The sequence below is a fragment of the Moschus berezovskii genome, chromosome 11 (assembly GCF_049115385.1).
Source record: "Moschus berezovskii isolate FMDL1 chromosome 11, NW_MosBer_1.0, whole genome shotgun sequence".
NCBI lineage: Eukaryota > Metazoa > Chordata > Mammalia > Artiodactyla > Moschidae > Moschus > Moschus berezovskii.
This window is the reverse complement of record NC_142470.1, coordinates 20,831,328-20,848,714: the sequence shown is the minus strand read 5'-3', so window position 1 is coordinate 20,848,714 and position 17,387 is coordinate 20,831,328. Positions and strand designations below refer to the sequence as shown.

Sequence of the window (17,387 nt, the reverse complement as noted above, 5' to 3'; positions counted from 1 at the left end):
TCCATGGAAAGGCATGTGGCAGCCTTCAGGCTCGATGTGGCCAGTCTGCAGAGAGGAGGAGCCTGAGATCGCATGCTGTGGATGTGTAACCAAGGGGACCCCTCTACACACACACACACACACACACACACACACTATGCCCTTCAGAAAGCTGCCCCCTGAGAAGGAACTCTGGGCCCTCCAGACAACTGAGAGAGAAAGTGCGTATCACCTCCTTGCTCTTGCTTCCTCCAGTTTCCTAATTCTGCTTTTCTCCTGAGGCTCTTCTGGCACCAAGGTCTCCAGAATTACATGTTCAGGACCGTGAAATGTGCAAAGGGAGCATTGTGGCCTCCAGTAAGGGGACCTTGTGCTGACAGCTCTGACCTGGATGCTTCTCCAGAGGCATCAAGGGGGAAACCCATCGTAACTGGCTTCCTACCCTCATCAGCACAGCACCCAAACCTCAAACTGTTTGCTTAAAAGGAACATATTTTTTTATTTTGCTATAACAATTCTCTGGAACAGTATCCACTGCACTAAAGTAAAGCCCTCTAGACTGAGCCTGCTCTGGAGCCAAGTGTCAGCAAACTTCCTCTGTAAGAGGCCAGACAGCTAGTACTCCAGGCTCCAGGGGTTATGTGGTCTTTGCGGCAACAACTCGAGCCTGCCCTTGTGGTGGAAATGCAGCCACAAACAGTATGTGGACAAACTGGCTGTGCCCCCAAAAAACTTTACAGAAACAGAGGGTGGGCCAGACTGGGGCCATGGACTGTGGTTTACGAATCCTTGCTCTAGGAGATTATAAACACTGAACACAGGTCTCCATCACCCTGCCCAAATCCAGAATCCTTAACATCTGATCCTGTGATGAAAGCTACAAGCCATCAAGATGCTGAGGTGGGCAAATTCAGATTCACAAAGGATCAAGCCCTGTGTGATCCATACACTGGGTGCACCACCCCTCAGTCACGTGCCCCCAGCCACACCAGCCCCACAGAAGGACGCTGCACCCAAATACACATGCACCATCTGTGCTGAGTGTTGAGGGAATTCAGACAGATGGGACATAAACAAGGGAAGAGACTCCTGACACTGAGTGTGACTGACGAGAAAGAGGATTCCAAAATTGCCCATTATCAAATATGAGACTTTCAAGATCAAAGGTTGTTCAAAAAAGTAAGCTTCAAGGCCACACTGACTGATCTGTATCAATAATGCATTTACTAGCCATAATCATTATCAGCATTTTTTCTGAAATCCCAATTAGGCACATCAGTTATATAACTGCTCACAACTTAGCAGACCTCATTTTAAAATGGCCTTTGTTCTGCACCCATAACCTGGGAGGGAAGTATTAAATACATCCCGAGACTTGGTTCTTCAAAAAGAAAAACAGTTTCCCAGGCTGAAGTTAATCACGGCTTCACTGCTCAAGTTTTTTACAAAGCAAGCAGGTCAAAGTGTGGGCAATTCCAAAGGAATGGAGGCAGGAACCTATGGCTTCTGCATCAAATGAAAACTCTAACCTAGGATTCTGAACCTTCTGTTCCATCCAACGCTACTCTCCAAAATTCTATTCTACAAATGCTATGGACACATCTGATCACATTACTCAGAAAGTCTATAGCTCTTTATTGAGTTACAATAATAACTCTCCTTATGCTTAAATGATGGGACTTCCCTAGTGGCTCTGATGGTAAAAAATCTGCCTGCAATGCAGGAGACCTGGATTCAATCCCTGGATCGGGAAGATCCCCTCAAGAAGAGATGGTAACCCACTGCAGTATTCTTGTCTGGAGAGCTACAGTCCATGGGGTCACAGTCAGACATGACTGAGTGACTAAATGAGCAGGCAGACATGCTTAAGTGATATCTGAAAAAAGTTTTATAAACTTATTTGTTGAACAACCCCAGATACAAAGATCATATTCCCAATTTTCAATTCCTTATTCTATTTTTCAAAGCACATCACAAAATTAGAAAGGACTCTATGCTTAACCATAATTTCCAGAGTCAAACTTAATATTTTAAAAAAATATAACCATCTACAAGTGCTTCAAATGAAAGGAAAAGAAATAATCTATATGTATTTTCTTCATAAGTAATTTGGTTAGTGGATAAATAAATTGGTAAGGGTTAGATCAAAATTTTCACTTCCAAGAATCTATACGGATTCTCCACATAAGTAATTTGGTTAATGGCAAAACTTACTTATTTATAAGAGTTAGAGCTAAGTTTTTATTATAAAGACATCCACAGCGGGAAAATAACCCCTCTACCTTTCCGAAGCGTGGAAGTGGGAAGACTGTGGAGGGCAAGAGCTAGAAAGACCGCCCTCGGCTGCAACCGCCAGGTGAGGGGGGGCCCTCCTGCAATCTACCAGGCTACAGCATACCACGTGATCCACATTAAAAGAAAGAGAAATCAGAGGTCAATTCAATGAAACAAAATTTCTTATCAGTTATTTGACTACTCTCACAATAACAACTATAAGAAGGTGAAGGTACTTGGGCAGCTGACAATGGCAGAGGACCATAAGTTGAAATCACAGAGAAATCAACACGATCTTCTTAACCATGAAAACAGAAAACTGCCAAGACTTGGATTTCAGTTTCTGTTTCATCCACCGGCCCATAATGAATTGCTTTTCTTGGGTCAGAGTTTAGCGCCTAATCAAATGACATACTCCAAAAGGCTTGGTAATCCGGGCTGGCAATTGTCTCTTAAAAAAAAATACATAAACCCAAGCATAGATATGCATCTGTTTATTCTAATTTGCAATTTCATTTAACCTTGGTCAGATCACCTCACCTGACACGGTTATTATTCTGGACTCACAGAGTAAAACATAAAAGAGAAACGTATTCAGGATTGTGTTTAAAGGATATGCTTTAAATGCTTAAAATTAATGTAGAATGTTTGAACAGTTTTCTACCTGTTAGTGACTTCTAAGTATTCCACATAATTTTCTTCCTAAGTACTATGATTTTCCCTCCGTAGGGTTATAACTGCACAGACCGCGGGAGAGAATGTATGAGGTTCTAGAAAGGTCTATACCTACACAGTCCAATACAACAGCCAAAGGTTGTGTGGAGCTATGAGCATTTGATGTGTGACTGGTTCAAACTGAGAGGGTCTGTACATGTTGAGACACACAACTTCAAAGGCTTGTGAAAATGAGAATGTGAAATAGTTCCACAGTGTTTTACAAAACTGATTACTTGAAAAAAAAAATCTGATTACTTGAAAATAAATTTTAATGTATTGAAATACATCATAGATCATCAAAATTAATGTTATCAGTTTCTTTTCACTTTTTAAGGATGGTTACTAGAAAATTTTAAACTACATATGTATCTAATATTATGTTTCTACCGGACAGGGCTGGCCTGAAGACAGACAGACCCCTGGAAGGGGACTCCACAGGCCCCCAGTCCCACCCTGGCTGATGTCCATTCACGATCACGTGATGCGTCTACTTCTCTCCGATATCAACTTCAACGCATGGCCATGACCGTGCAGTCTCATTAATGAGATTACTCCAGTCAAACTGGAACTGGGAGAGGTGTATACTTTAGGTGGGAAGCCCTGAAGCATGTTCCAGGACTTGGGGGCTCTGACACCAGAAGCAAACCTAACACATTAGGAGCACGAGTAACCCAAGAAGGCCACTGTCACCCGGATCAGTGCTGCCCGTCTCCTCTGCATTCTCGCCAGACCCCTGAGACCTTTTCCTTCCTAACAGCCCTCCCTCCACCATGACATTTTAATGCCCTGCATATACTCCACGTCTGCTTATGTTACTATGCTCCTTTGGAGGTCACACGGCTATTGAAATATCTAAGATTTTTTTTGCCACCCAAGAACCAATTTTTTGTGCCGATGAGGGTGATAATCATCCCCACACGCTTCAGATCTGTCCCTTGCACAGTCCTTCTGGAAACTGCTCAGAAGGGCTCACATGTCCTCACAGCCTCCACAGCCTGAAATGTTTTAGAGCCTTCTCTGCACACTGAGCAGCTGTGGTTCTTCAACCTCATCCTGGAAGTCTATGGCCCCTGAGAGTCCATTTCGGGGAAACCAAAATCAGTGAGGGCAGCGGGGGAAGACGGCATCATTCTCACAGCCCCAAATGACCTCAGGCCCCTGGGGCAGCTGCCCTGCTCATTAATCTCACTTTAGGGATAAGTATCTAAAAAGGCTGTCACTGTTTTCTCCTCCTGACAATAAGCTTTATGTAACATTGGAAGGACTGATGCTAAAGCTGAAACTCCAATACTTTGGCCACTTCATGCGACGAGTTGACTCACTGGAAAAGACTCTGATGCTGGGAGGGGTTGGGGTCAGGATGAGAAGGGGACGACAGAGAATGAGATGGCTGGATGGCATCACCGACTCGATGGACATGAGTTTGAGGGAACTCCAGGAGTTGGTGATGGACAGAAGGCCTAGCATGCTGTGATTCATGGGGTCACAAAGAGTCGGACACGACTGAGCGACTGGACTGAACTGAACTGAACTGAACACGTGGTTTCCCTTTCATATCTGCAGTTTGATTTTGCTACTAGATAGAAGTTTATGATCTGCTCATGTTCCGTGTTTAATCCTGATCTGTACCTTCTAGCCTAAGCTGAATTTTTGGGGGCTCTAATTCTATTCAATTTTTACGTAGATTTCACTGTGAAACATGCCTCCTGTGACTGACTTGGAATCCTCTGGACTAGGACAGGTAAACACACATGGACACCCACTAGCCACTCACCTGGCATTGGGTGACCACTCTCTGTCGGAATTAGGGTAAGAGGCTGACTGAGGGTAAGTCATGACAGGGGAATGGCTCTCCTTAGGGACATCTTCTTGGAATGGAGGTATATCATCAGGAAGAGTCCTGGAGAAAGAGAAAAAAAAAACACATCAAAGTCAAAGAGATTTTACTGATAGATACATAATAAAGGCAAATTTCCATTTCTCCTTATCTCTAATGCTTTGTAGATCAACATGATCTCCTGGTATACCCCCAGGGATATTCTGGGCAGTGAAAACGAAAAAAGTTACTCAGAAATGTTCCGTGTGTTCACACTTTGGCTGAATTATAACTGGAAAATGATTAAGTAAAAGAACTTGGACTTCAGGGCTTGATGACCACACTGCTCGTTGTTGCTAGTGACACTGTGTGCTCAGTTGCTCAGTCATGTCCAGCTCTTTGCGACCTCACGGACTATAGCCCTCCAGGCGCTTCTATCCATAGGATTCTCCAGACGAAAATATTGAAATGGATTGCCATTTTCTCCTCCAGAGGATCTTCCCAACCCAGGGATCAAACCCGCATCTTCTGCATTGCCAGGAGGATTCTTCACCACTGCCTACCAGGGAAGCCCAGTTATACTGCAGGCCCTACAGAGTTATCTTTCACACTTCATCTTGCAAAAGCCTGAGAGGTGAATGGCACCCGAAACTGGACCCAGAGGTTATAAAACTCTTGCCATGCACGACTGAACTACCAAATCCCTGAATAGCCAAACAGAGACAATGTTTCGTCTAGCACAATAAATAAATGACACAACCAATCCTATCTTATACTTGCAAAATGGCTGCAAATCTACCTCCTTTCAGGCACAGCACGCTTTAATAAGAAATACGACTCACTATTTCACCCATGCAGAGGCTACCTGTCTCTGTTTTTGATGTGACCTCAAACATCTGACACTAAACTTTGCAATTAAAAGCCATGCAGGGCAGGTGACTGTAATAAGCCTGACCACCCTCCCATAAAGATGACTGAGAGCCAAAGAAGTGATGCTTTCGAACTGCAGTGCTGGAGAAGACTCTTCAGAGTCCCTTGGACAGCAAGGAGATCAAACCAGTCAATCCTAAAGGAAATCAACCCTGAATTTTCATTGGAAGAACTGATGTGGAACCTGAAGCTCCAATCCTTTGGCCACCTGATACAAAGAGCCGACTCACTGGAAAACACCCTGATGCTGGGAAAGACTGAAGGCAGGAGGAGAAGGGGAAGACAGAAGATGAGATAGTTGAATGGCATCACTGACTAAATGGACATGAGTTTAAGCAAGCTCCGGGAGATAGTGAAGGACTGGGAAGCCCGGCGTACTGCAGTCCACAGGGTCGCAAAGAGTCGGACACGACTGAGCTACTCAACAACAACCACCACCACCCGCTTCTGAGCCCACAGCAAAGCAGAGGCCACGGTCAGGGAAAGCAACATTGCCCACAGGCCTTTACGTTTTAGCTAGAAAAACAAAAATTCTAAATAACAAAGCAGGTGAATCCTGCGTTTCTTCTTCCTCCTTTTGTTTTTTAACTGAAGTACAGTTAATTTACAATGTTGGGTCAGGTGCACATGTATGCTAAAGTGATTTGGTTATCCATCCTTCACCCTTCTTCTGTGTTAACAAGACACAAAAACAGTGATCACAAATTACACTGAATTGCATAAAAATCTGAATGAGTCTGACTTTTAAAACTGGCAGTGTTCACCAAAATAGTAATTCACAGAAATAGAATTTCACCACACTATTAAAAGCAAAGAAAAATAAAACACGTGTCCAACTCAGCTTTGGGCCTCATGAAAACTGAAAAGGAAAAGTTTGCTTATGGATAAACTGATCACGTTCTAGATTCACTTGTGGCCCTAAGTCTATCACAGGTCAGCCCCTGGCTATCAATCGGTCCAACTGCCAGGCTCATAGTTGGTGCTCAAGTGAGAATAAGGAGGTTCTGAAACAACAGTTGTGTGCATGAAGTGTTCACTTCCTGAGCTCCCGTTTCTTGGCTCTGATCTGGAAGGCTGGAGTTGTCACCAAGGCTATTATCAATCCTGTCTCGGTTACAACGTCCATCCCATCCTCATGTGACTCTAGAATCAGGCCTGCAGGATTCCAAAATTCAGTCTTAAATGCATTAACAGAAAAATAAGAAATTCCGGCGGGGAGGGGAACGCTTACAAAAAATCTTTCTACTATAATCCCACTCTTGGGCAAATACAAGAGGAGAAAACCATAATTCAAAATGATACCTGCACCCCAATGTTCACAGCAGCACTATTTACAACAGCTAAGACATGGAAGCAATCTAAAGGTCCATCGACAGCTGAATGGATAAAGATGTGGAACCTATATACAGTGGGATGTTACTCAGACTTAAAAAATAATAAAATAATGCCATTTGCAGCAAGACGGATGGACCTAGAGATTATCATACTAAGCCAAACTGAGAACAAATACCATATGATATCACTTAACATGTGGAATCTCTAAAAAAGAAAAAGATACAAATGAACTTATATGTAAAACAGAAATAGAAGCACAGACATAGAAAACAAACTTATGAGGGGAAAGCAGGGGAGAAGAGTTGGAATTAACATTTACACGCTATGTGCAACATAGGTAACTCACAAGGACCTACTATATCGCACAGGGAACTCTACTCAATATTTTATCATAACTTATAATGGAAAAGAATCTGAAAAAGAATATATACACATCTAAATGAATCATTCTGCTGTACATCTGCAATTAACATAACACTGTGAATCAAGTGTACATCAATTAAAAAAACAGGACCATCCGAAACACTGAATTCACCTAGTGCACCCCTTCCGTCACCCACACTTACCTACTGCTGTCTAGCGGCTCAGCCTCCTCGTCCGAGCTCATCTCTATGGGGAACATGTCTTCATCCTCGGACGTATTCATGTTCTCGTCCCTTTTCAGGCTGTCCAGCTGTGACTTCCTCCTCCTCTTCCTGCGCTTCTTCACTAAAGAGCCACTCGATGGGGTCTCATTGGGAGGGGAGACCTGGGCTGACGTGTTGGCGTCCAGGCCTCTTATCCGATCTGCGGAGTTCCTCTTCAGCTGGGACTCCATCCTTGAGGCTCCTTCCGACAGGATCGGGGAGGTGGCCAGGTGCATGGGGATCACCTCCTGAAGGGCAGCAAACATGTCCGAGAAAGAACCAGGTTAGCTGGGGGCAGGTGGTTAAGGGTTGGGACAGTGCTGACAACCCGCCAGCATTAATTCAGGGGTCCAAGCACAGGTGGAGGGGTACAATGAGGAGCGCAGGACAAATGCAAGATTTGATATTTGGTCATAAAGTCAACATGTCATTAAATGCTATTTTGTACTGAATCCTGTGTTTTCATAATTATAAGAAAGTGAAGAAATTTTCAGTCATTTCAGACTACCAAAATTCAACATGGTCTGAAATTTCCAGGGAAAAGAGGAAAGAAATCAGCTTGGAGTTATTATATTACCCTGGGAACTGAACTCAATTTTGCACTCCAATGTGTGAGTGTGTGTGTGTGTGTGTAAAAGAGAATGTGTGTGTGTGGAAAAGAGAATGTGTGCGTGAATTTTTAATACACACTGAATTAAGATGATGATAATAATTTTTAAAGAAAGTTTTTCTGGTGCAGCCAAAAACCAAATAAAATTAAGAGGCTTAGAGAACATCAAATCATGTACTACACGTATCAAATCCACACCCAGAAGGTGAGGCTGAGGCTGGGAGGGATGGGAAATAGGTCACACCTCCGGAGAGACCGAAAGAAAGCAAAGCCTGGGACGGTTTTGTCCTGAGATTGAAACTGTGGATATTCATTTTAAAGCCTGAAGCTACTCAGAGCCATTCCTTGATAGCCAGGCTATCTTCCCATAAAGGAACCAGTTCAAGCGGATTTTATTGAGGAATCACTACATCAGATCCCTTCAAAGCGACTTTCTTAGTGAATGAAAGAGTAAAAAGAAATGGTTTATCTTAGAAGAAAACAGGCGGTAAATCTTCACGACTTGGAATTTGGCAAAGGATTCTTAGATATGAAAACAAAATCATGAGCCACAAGGAAAAAGCAGATAAAATGGACTTCATCAAAATTGAAAAGTTTTGTGTTTCAAAGACAACATCAAGAAAGTGAAAAGACAGCTCACACCATGCAAGAAAATCTTTACAAATCATCTATCTTATAAATCATATAAGTCCCTTAACAAATCATAAAAGGGACTTATTTCTGCACTATATACTGAACTCTAACAGCTCAAATGATAAGACAAATAACCCAATAAAAAACTGATCAAAGGATCTGAACAGACACTTCTCCAAAGAATACATACACAAGGTCAATAAGCATGTGAAGAAGGGCTCAACATCATGGCAATAGGGAAATGCAAATCCACACCACAGTGAGACACCACTTGACGTCCACTAGGATGGCTAGAATCACAAGGCCAGAGAGAAGGTGAAGATGAGGCTACAGACAGATCAGAACCCTCGTGCACTGCTGCTGGGGCCAGAAAACGGCGAAGCGGCTTTGGACAGCAGCCTGGCAGCTCCTCAGTGTGAAACGCAGTGTTGCTGGAGAAGACTCTTGAGAGTCCCCTGGACAATAAAGAGATCTAACCAGTCAATTTTAAAGGAAATCAATCCTAAATACTCTTTGGAAGGGCTGATGCTGAAGCTGAAGCGCCAATACTTTGGCCACCTGAAGCAAACAGCTGACTCATTGGAAAAGACCCTGATGCTGGGAAAGATCGAAGGCTGGAGGAGAAGAGGGCAAAAGAGGACCAGATGGCCGGATGGCATCATCGATTCAATCGATGTGAACTTGGGCAAAATCCAGGAGATGGTGAGGGACAGGGAAGCCTGGCGCGCTGCAGTCCATGGGGTCGCAAAGAGTTGGACACGACTTGGCGACTACACAACAAAAATAAACGACTCAGCAATTCCACTCCCAGGTACAAACTCCCCAAAGTGAAAACATATGCCTATGTGAAAACCTGTACACAGCATTATTCACAGCAGCCAAAAGGCAGAAACAAACCCAAGTGTCCACCAACACATGAAAAGATAGACTAAACATGGTCTATAGATACAGTGGAATACTATTCAGCCAAATAAAGGAATGGAGTACGGACACTGCCACAATACAGGTGACTCTTGAAATTATGGTACATGAAAGAAGCCAGGAGCAAACGATCACAAACCGTGAGATTCTATTCGGATGAAAGCTCAGATCAGGGAGGTCTACAGAGACAGAAAGTAGATTAGTGGTTGCTGAGGGCTCGGGGTGGTGGTGAGTCTGGGGTTTAGGAAGAGGGGAGGAGATAGCCTGTCTCTGAGGTGATGGAGCTCTAAAATTGACTGTGTGATCACTGTGGGTATCTGTGAAAATACTAAAATCCACAGAACTGTACACTTGAGATGGATAAATCACATGGTATAAAAACTATAATCTTAATAAAGCTGTTAAACAGTTTTAATAATAAAAACTTAATGTGATCTGGTCACTCACTAAGCAAAACTAAAAGCACTCAGCCATTCGAGACTTGACACACAGGTTTAATTTATACGCTTTGGATGATGGCTTCAGGCCAGCATTCTTCAGCTCCTCTGTCTCCCTGGAAACAGGGAGCAAATGGAGGAGGCAGGGACCAACGTGTCTCATGTGGACACAGCACGCACCCACCCTGCAGCTCAATCCCCTGATACAGGGAAAAGCCACTTTCCTCCTCCACCCCAGCCACACAGCAGGCACCTGCACTTCTCCTGCATCTCCCTGAGAAGTGTCCCACAAAGCTCAAAACTAGGAAGTAAGCATCACCACCCAGCTTCCCAGGTGGCTCAGCAGTAAAGAATCCCCCTGCCAAGGCAGGAGACTCAGGTTCAATCTCTGGGTCGGAAGATCCTCTGGAGGAGGAAACAGCAACCCACTCCAGTATTCTTGCTGGAGAAATCCCACGGACAGAGGAGCCTGGCGGGCTACGGTCCATGGGGTCACAAAGCATCAGACACGACTAAGTAAGCATGCGTGCAAGCATCACCCAGCTGTCCTTACCTGATCGTTATCAGTCTCTTGAACAAAAAATGCTTCTCCATTATCTCCCAGTTTCATGTGCAAATCCACAGATTCCCCATTGATTTCTATGTCAACCTGAAGGAAAACCATACTTCACCACAACAGAAAACGTCACAGGGAATGCCCGGGTCTCTACACGCACTTCAGTTACATCCATCCCCAAATATCTTACAGTCCCTAATCTCAATAGGTCAATCTGGTCCATTGAGAAACAGAGTCTAGGGGACCTCTCTGGTGCTCCGATGGATAAGACTCCATGCTTCCAATGCAGCAGGCATGGGTTAATCCCTGGTCAGGGAACTAAGATCCCATATGTCACAACATAGCCAAAAAAAAGGAACAGTCTACTACCCCCACCACCAACCCCTGGATCCCTGCAGGCTTGTGATTGCCGAGTGAGTTGAGCACAACAGCAGTGACTACTGAAGCTAGTTCGCCTGGCTCCCTCCCTTGCAAGAGGTTCGCCCTTGCAGCCAGCCACCATGGTGTAAGGAAGTTCAGGCCACATAGAGATGACAGAGGTGTTCGGACAACAGCCTCAGCTCAGAGGCCCCAGGCAGCAAAGAGCAGAAACCAGCCAGCCTCTTGCACTTGGCATGCATGCCAGGGCCTCCCCCACAAGAGCTTAATAAATAGTTGCTTTCAGTTCAGTTCAGTTCAGTCGCTCAGTAGTGTCTGACTCTTTGCGACCCCATGAATCACAGCACGCCAGGCCTCCCTATCCATCACCAACTCCCGGAGTTCACTCAAACTCATGTCCATCGAGTCGGTGATGCCATCCAGCCATCTCATTCTCTGTGCCACTATAAATCTTGGAGAAATTGACATAGTCACAGTTAACGAGAACAGTTGTTAATTGTCAATTTAGGGACCAGCCTTCCCGAAGGAGAGCTAACCCTCAGGTTCCTCGAGGAGCTCCAGATACATAACGCTGTAGAAATGTGAAGGGTCTCTCCAAGGAGGGCCCCTGCCCCCCAGGCCACTCACCACCTTCTCCCGGGAGCGCAGGACCCCCATTTTCCCGAAGCGCACGTGGAAGGGGGAACACTGCAGGCTCCCGTTGGGCTGGCGGACCACGATGATGTCGATGCATCCCGACAGGGTGGCGGGGTTCAGCCCCTTGTAGAGCTCCTTCACAGTGACGAACACCTGGCCCGCCAGCTGCCCGACGTAGTTCATGGTCTGAGCCTGGGCGACAGAGACACAAGCGAGACACACACGCAATTAATTCAGCTCCAGAGGTGGCTCGGATGGTAAAGGATCTGCCTGCAATGCAGGAGACCCGGGTTCCATCCCTGGGTCAGGAAGATCCCCTGGGGAAGGAAATGACAACCCACTCCAGTATCCTTGCCTGGAGAATCCCATGGATAGGGAAGCCTGGTGAGCTACTGTCCATGGGGTCACGGAGAGTCAGACACAACTGAGTGACTAAAACTTTCAATAGAGCCAGTCAGGATGAATGTGTGTGCACCACACGCCCGACTTCACACCCTGCTCAGGGCATTTTGCTCTACCGGGATGGGACTCGCACGCCCCACTCAGCTACCCCCACCCCAAGCCCCGGCCACCCGGCAAGGCCTGGTCTCGGTTGCCCCTGGGCCACTCCTCTCCGAGGCCACAGTACCTGTTGAACTGTCCTTACGGTTCTTGCTCTAACTCATGTGCAGGTTTTACAAACCAAATCTCAAGACTCCTGAGAAGAGAGACTGTATATGAAATCTTTCATATTCCCCACCACGCCAAAAAGAGTGAAGTGATGCGACGTGAAAGTCACTCAGTCGTGTCCGACTCTTTGTGACCCCATGGACTATACAGTTCATGGGATTCTCCAGGCCAGAATACTGGAGTGGGAAGCCTTTCCCTTCTCCGCAGGATCTTCCCAACCCTGGGATCGAACCCAAGTCTCCTGCTTCACAGGTGGATTCTTTACCAGCTGAGCCACCATGGAAGCCCAAAAAGAGTAGGTATTTAATAATATTACTAGAGACAAATGACTATTTTTCCTTGAGAAGGAAAAAAAAGTGACTTTTATTTTGAACGATTTCCACCCTAGGCTTTGCCTGCCTGCCCCATGCTCTCACATTCTGAGGGATATCTGTGCCAGGCTTCAGGCTGTCTGCACAGCTGACCCACTGGAGTCCCCTGAGCAACAGAGCCGCTACTCTGCAAGGGGCCTGGTGCTGGGAAAACAGATTCAAAAGACGCAGGCCCCCTCCCTCCAGAGGGACTTGGGCTCGAGGAGAATGCACGTCCATGAGGCTGTCTCTTTTAAGGAGACACTGAGGGAATTCACTTTGCTAACAAAGGTCCATCTAGTCAAAGCTAGATGGCTTTTCCAGTAGGCACATATGGATATGAGAGTTGGACTATAAAGAAAGTCGAGCACCGAAGAATTGATGCTTTTGAACTGTGGTGTTGGAGAAGACCGTTGAGAGTCGCTTGGACTGCAAGGAGATCCAACCAGTCCATCCTAAAGGAGATCAGTCCTGAATAGTCATTGGAAGGACTGGTGCTGAAGCTGAAACTCCAATATTTGGTCACCTGATGCAAAGAGCTGGCTCCTTTGACAAGACCCTGATGCTGGGAAAGATTGAAGGTGGGAGGAGAAGGGGATGACAGGATGAGATGATTGGATGGCATCACTGACTCAATGGACATGAGTTTGAATAAACTCCAGGAGTTGGCGATGGACACAGAGGCCTGGTGTGCTGCAGTCCATGGGGTGGCAAAGAGTCGGACACGACTAAGTGACTCAACTGAACTGAACTGAACTGAGGGAATTCTGTCCAGGGGAGGAGGAGAGCCATTGCGGAGGAGCTGGCAGTTGGCAGGCGGGGAGGAGGGCGGGGATGCTCACTGGCAGAGGGAGGCGGACGGGACACTGCACGTGGAGATGTGCGCCTGCAGAGGGAACGCACAGAGGGGGACCAGAGCTGACACCTGCCAGGAGACGGGCCAGCGCGTGGTAGCAACGGGAAGCCACAGGGGACTTGGGAACACAAAATGATGACTCGATCCAAGACTTAGAAAGAGCATTGAGGTTACAAAAAGGTAGAGAAGGCTGGCAGGAAAAGACCCTGAAGGCAGGCAGGCCAATCTGCAGCTGCTGGTGATCACACAGACAAGAAAAGATGCCAGCCTGAAGGGCAGCAGTGACGGGAGAAACGAGGCAAACGTTGGGGGCCGGAGCAACGGGAGCCCCCGCAGCGCTGGGCCCTGGTCCTCTCCTCATAGCTGGGGCTCCACCAGCCACCCCAGTGTGGCCCGCACCTGCCCAGCTGCCCAGACGGCCTCGCCCGCCCTCCAGATGCCAGTCTCCTGCCCTGATGGGACTCGGATGCTCAGAGGGGCCCGGCCTCCCCTGGGGATTGGCTCACAGTCCTGTCTCTGCTGGGTCCTGCCTTCTCCGGCTCCAGCCGCGCCTCCACCTCAGCACCGAGTCCACATACTTCTGTCCCCTCCACTCTGTACACTTCGGTGGACTTGTGAGGCCACATGGTTTCAAACATCATCTGAGCACCGAGGGGTCACACAACGTGACTTCTGACCGACGGGTCCCCAGCTCTCGGCCAGTTTCCCTGCCCTCAGACAGGTTAGATTCCTCAGCAGATCTAACCAGGAGCTCACGGGACTGACCACACTGACTACCACCCAGGGTCCCTACGATGACTCCAGCAGCTGCCACGGTGCGTGTGTGCCCACCTGGCCCTGACAAACCTCCATTTACACGGCTTGTAATTGTGAACTTTCTTGCTCTGATGTGTGTCCATTTTTCCATGTGGTTTTCATGTCACTCACTGAAGCCAGATTCTCCTTGAGGCCAAGGACCAAGCCTGGTCCTTTCAAATTATTACCAAAAAAAAAAAAAGAAACTACCTTTTATGAGCCTCTCATCTCAACCCCTACAACATAAGCAGAAGTGATTATGACTTTCCCTGCTCCCAAGAAAGGAAACTGAAGCACTGAAGTGATCAGTCAACTGCCCTGCATGCAAACAAGAACTGCTGATTTGATTCTAACAGAACAAGCCAGAGGCCTGAAGCAGTGAGCAAAACCCTCAAAGAAAAGAGCATGAGAAAGTCCTCCGGCTCATGGTACAACGTTAAATGACGTTCTCTGGATTAATACACTTCCTCCCTCAGATGCAGAAGTAAGCCGGCCTTCAGAAAACACACTCAGAGATGCACAGACCTGCCTCCCAGCTGCACGGCCTCCACCACTAACTAAGGCCCAGGTACCTAAATACATAAAATCACACACGTTCTAATTTGGCTTAGTGGTGCAGGTTAACCAACTCCATGCACAAGGGGAGGCAAGACATTTCCTGAGCCATACAGAAAAGGACTATTTATAACCCTGACACTTTCTCTAGAGAGTCATTTTATAAAAGGAAAGCATCACCACAATGGTCAACCTAGGTTTTAACATACTGGGCTCATGAGACAGCAGTACCTGCAGTATAATAACATTTTTTTACAATTTCTGTCATATGTGTGCGTGCATGCTAAGGAACTTCAGTTGTGTTCAACCCTATGGGCTGGAGTCTGCCAGGCTCTCTGTCCACGGGATTCTCCAGGCAAGAATTCTCCGGAGTGGGTTGCCATGCCCTCCTCCAGGGGATCATCCCAACCCAGGGATCGAACCCGCATCTCCTACATTGTCAGGCAGGTTCTTTACCATTAGCACCACCTGGGAAGCCCCTTCTGTCATATACATGGCCTCATATTCACGTAATTCTCATAATAACCCTGTAGGTATAAGGCCTTTCAGGTAGGAAAACTGAAGGACAAGCAAATGTGCAATGCAGCAAATGCCCAAGATCACCGACGTGGAATCTGACCTTGGCTTCGGTTATGTTGAGCCCCTCTCCCATCCCCCACGGCTTCCTCCAACTTCACCACCCTCACATATAGGCTTTGCCCACCCCTGAATGGCAGTGACCCCTGAATGACTGCTCCATAGCACCGCAGTCCTGAACCCAGGCCAATGTCACCGCTCCACTGGCAGGGCTCCTGAGAAGGCCTCAGGACCTGCTGGTTGGCATTTTTTATTCATGAGAAAGAGAAAGCTCGTAACTGGATGGTATTACCAGCTCTGGTTCCTGGCCTCTCATCTGTCAAATGAGCATACTGGCCTGGGTGACCTGCGAGGTCCAGGTCCAGCTCCAATCATCCAAAGATAAAGGCTGCACTCTTCAATCCTTAGCAACTGGAAGGGCATCTTTCATAATTTAAATGAAATGTTGATCTGTGCTCTTGTCCTCGAGAACGAAGCATCCTTCCCCCACCCACCACTGAGAAAATTCAAGGTAAATGGGCAGAAACTGAGAATTCTGAAGCTGGCAGGATCCTAAGCTCATGTCCCAACACCCTCGTTTTAAAGAAATAAGCCCAGAAGTGGGACATGACTCAGGCGAGCTCCCCACAACCAAGAGAGAATCAGACATCAATTCCTCGATTTCCTCCCCTGTGCATGGGCCATGGGTGGGCTGATGTGTTTTTTCTACCACAAATAATCAGAAGTTGCTCTGAGATCTTTAGCTACCCTCTCTATTGAATAACTTATTTGCAAATCTGAAAATATCTCCATTCCGAAGCAGAAAATCTGTTCTATAATCCTTAACAAATGACTGAGCCGGGCCCCACCTGCCAACACACTCCTAGGAACTGTCGGTGTCTATACCCTAGGCCAGCTGGAACCGAGCATTCAAAGTTTTTTAAAAGGGAGAGCACTCACTACCACCTCACACTTATTTGTGATTTCAGAGATGCAGCAGTGAGCGGTAGCTTGAAGTGAAATTTTAGTTCCCTGCCCAGGGATCGAACCTGGGTGGTCTGGATGAAAACCAGGAATCCCAGCCACTAGACCAGCAAGAGACAGTGGCTGGAACAAAGCTTGCCCTGGCTCTTGTCCCTACTGATAAATGCCTTTCTCAAGAAGGTGAAAACTGTAAAAACAGGTATAAAGTTTATTATCAGAGACACAGCACCAGTGGGAAAGCTCACAGAGAAACGGTTTAGTTAAGACAGAAGCAAGGCAGAGACGCACACCGGGAGAGAAAGGGTGTGGGTGTCCCCATAACGAGAAGGAGTAAGTAAAGCAGCAATTAAGTTGTTTACATAGGGCGGTTCTTCTGGGTCTTTGCTTTCCTTTGGCCAGTTAGTTATCTGGTTTCTTTTTCCTCGCCTGACCTACCATAGGACCCTCTCCAACATCCATGCACTACTTTTTTCAGGAAGAATTCCAACCCAGAGGCCTATGGGGGTGGGGGGTCTTGGCATCACATATTATGGGGTGGTGCCCCCTCCTTTTGACCCCCAAGAAGTCTTTCAGAGCATGTGCAGTGTCTCCCTTGCCCCAAGGATGGGAAATAAATGGCTTCTTTATTTTTTTTATTTATTTTTTAATTGAAGGATAATTGCTTTAATAAATGACTTCTTGATCTTCTACTCAAACAGAGTTTAGCCCTTCTCTGGTCCTGCCATGACTGTTATCTTAAGGTGTCCTCAGGAGACAAAGCCTTGCTTTTTATACT

General features: G+C 46.5%; 1 protein-coding gene across 4 annotated transcripts in view; it reads right to left on the bottom strand.

Annotated features, from left to right (window-relative positions):
- LPIN1 (lipin 1) overlaps nt 1-17,387 on the bottom strand; it is a 127,244-nt gene that overhangs the window by 38,426 nt on the left and 71,431 nt on the right. For 3 of the 4 annotated variants that reach the window (XM_088841197.1, XM_055399102.2, XM_088841196.1), the window contains 5 exons: nt 11,840-12,040; nt 10,832-10,927; nt 7,618-7,925; nt 4,745-4,870; nt 2,262-2,366 (listed from right to left, as the gene is read on the bottom strand). In XM_088841197.1, coding sequence (XP_088697323.1) covers nt 2,262-2,366; nt 4,745-4,870; nt 7,618-7,925; nt 10,832-10,927; nt 11,840-12,040 — 836 coding nt within the window. The remainder of the gene's footprint in view (nt 1-2,261; nt 2,367-4,744; nt 4,871-7,617; nt 7,926-10,831; nt 10,928-11,839; nt 12,041-17,387) is intronic. The other variant, XM_055399103.2, reaches the window with a different exon arrangement.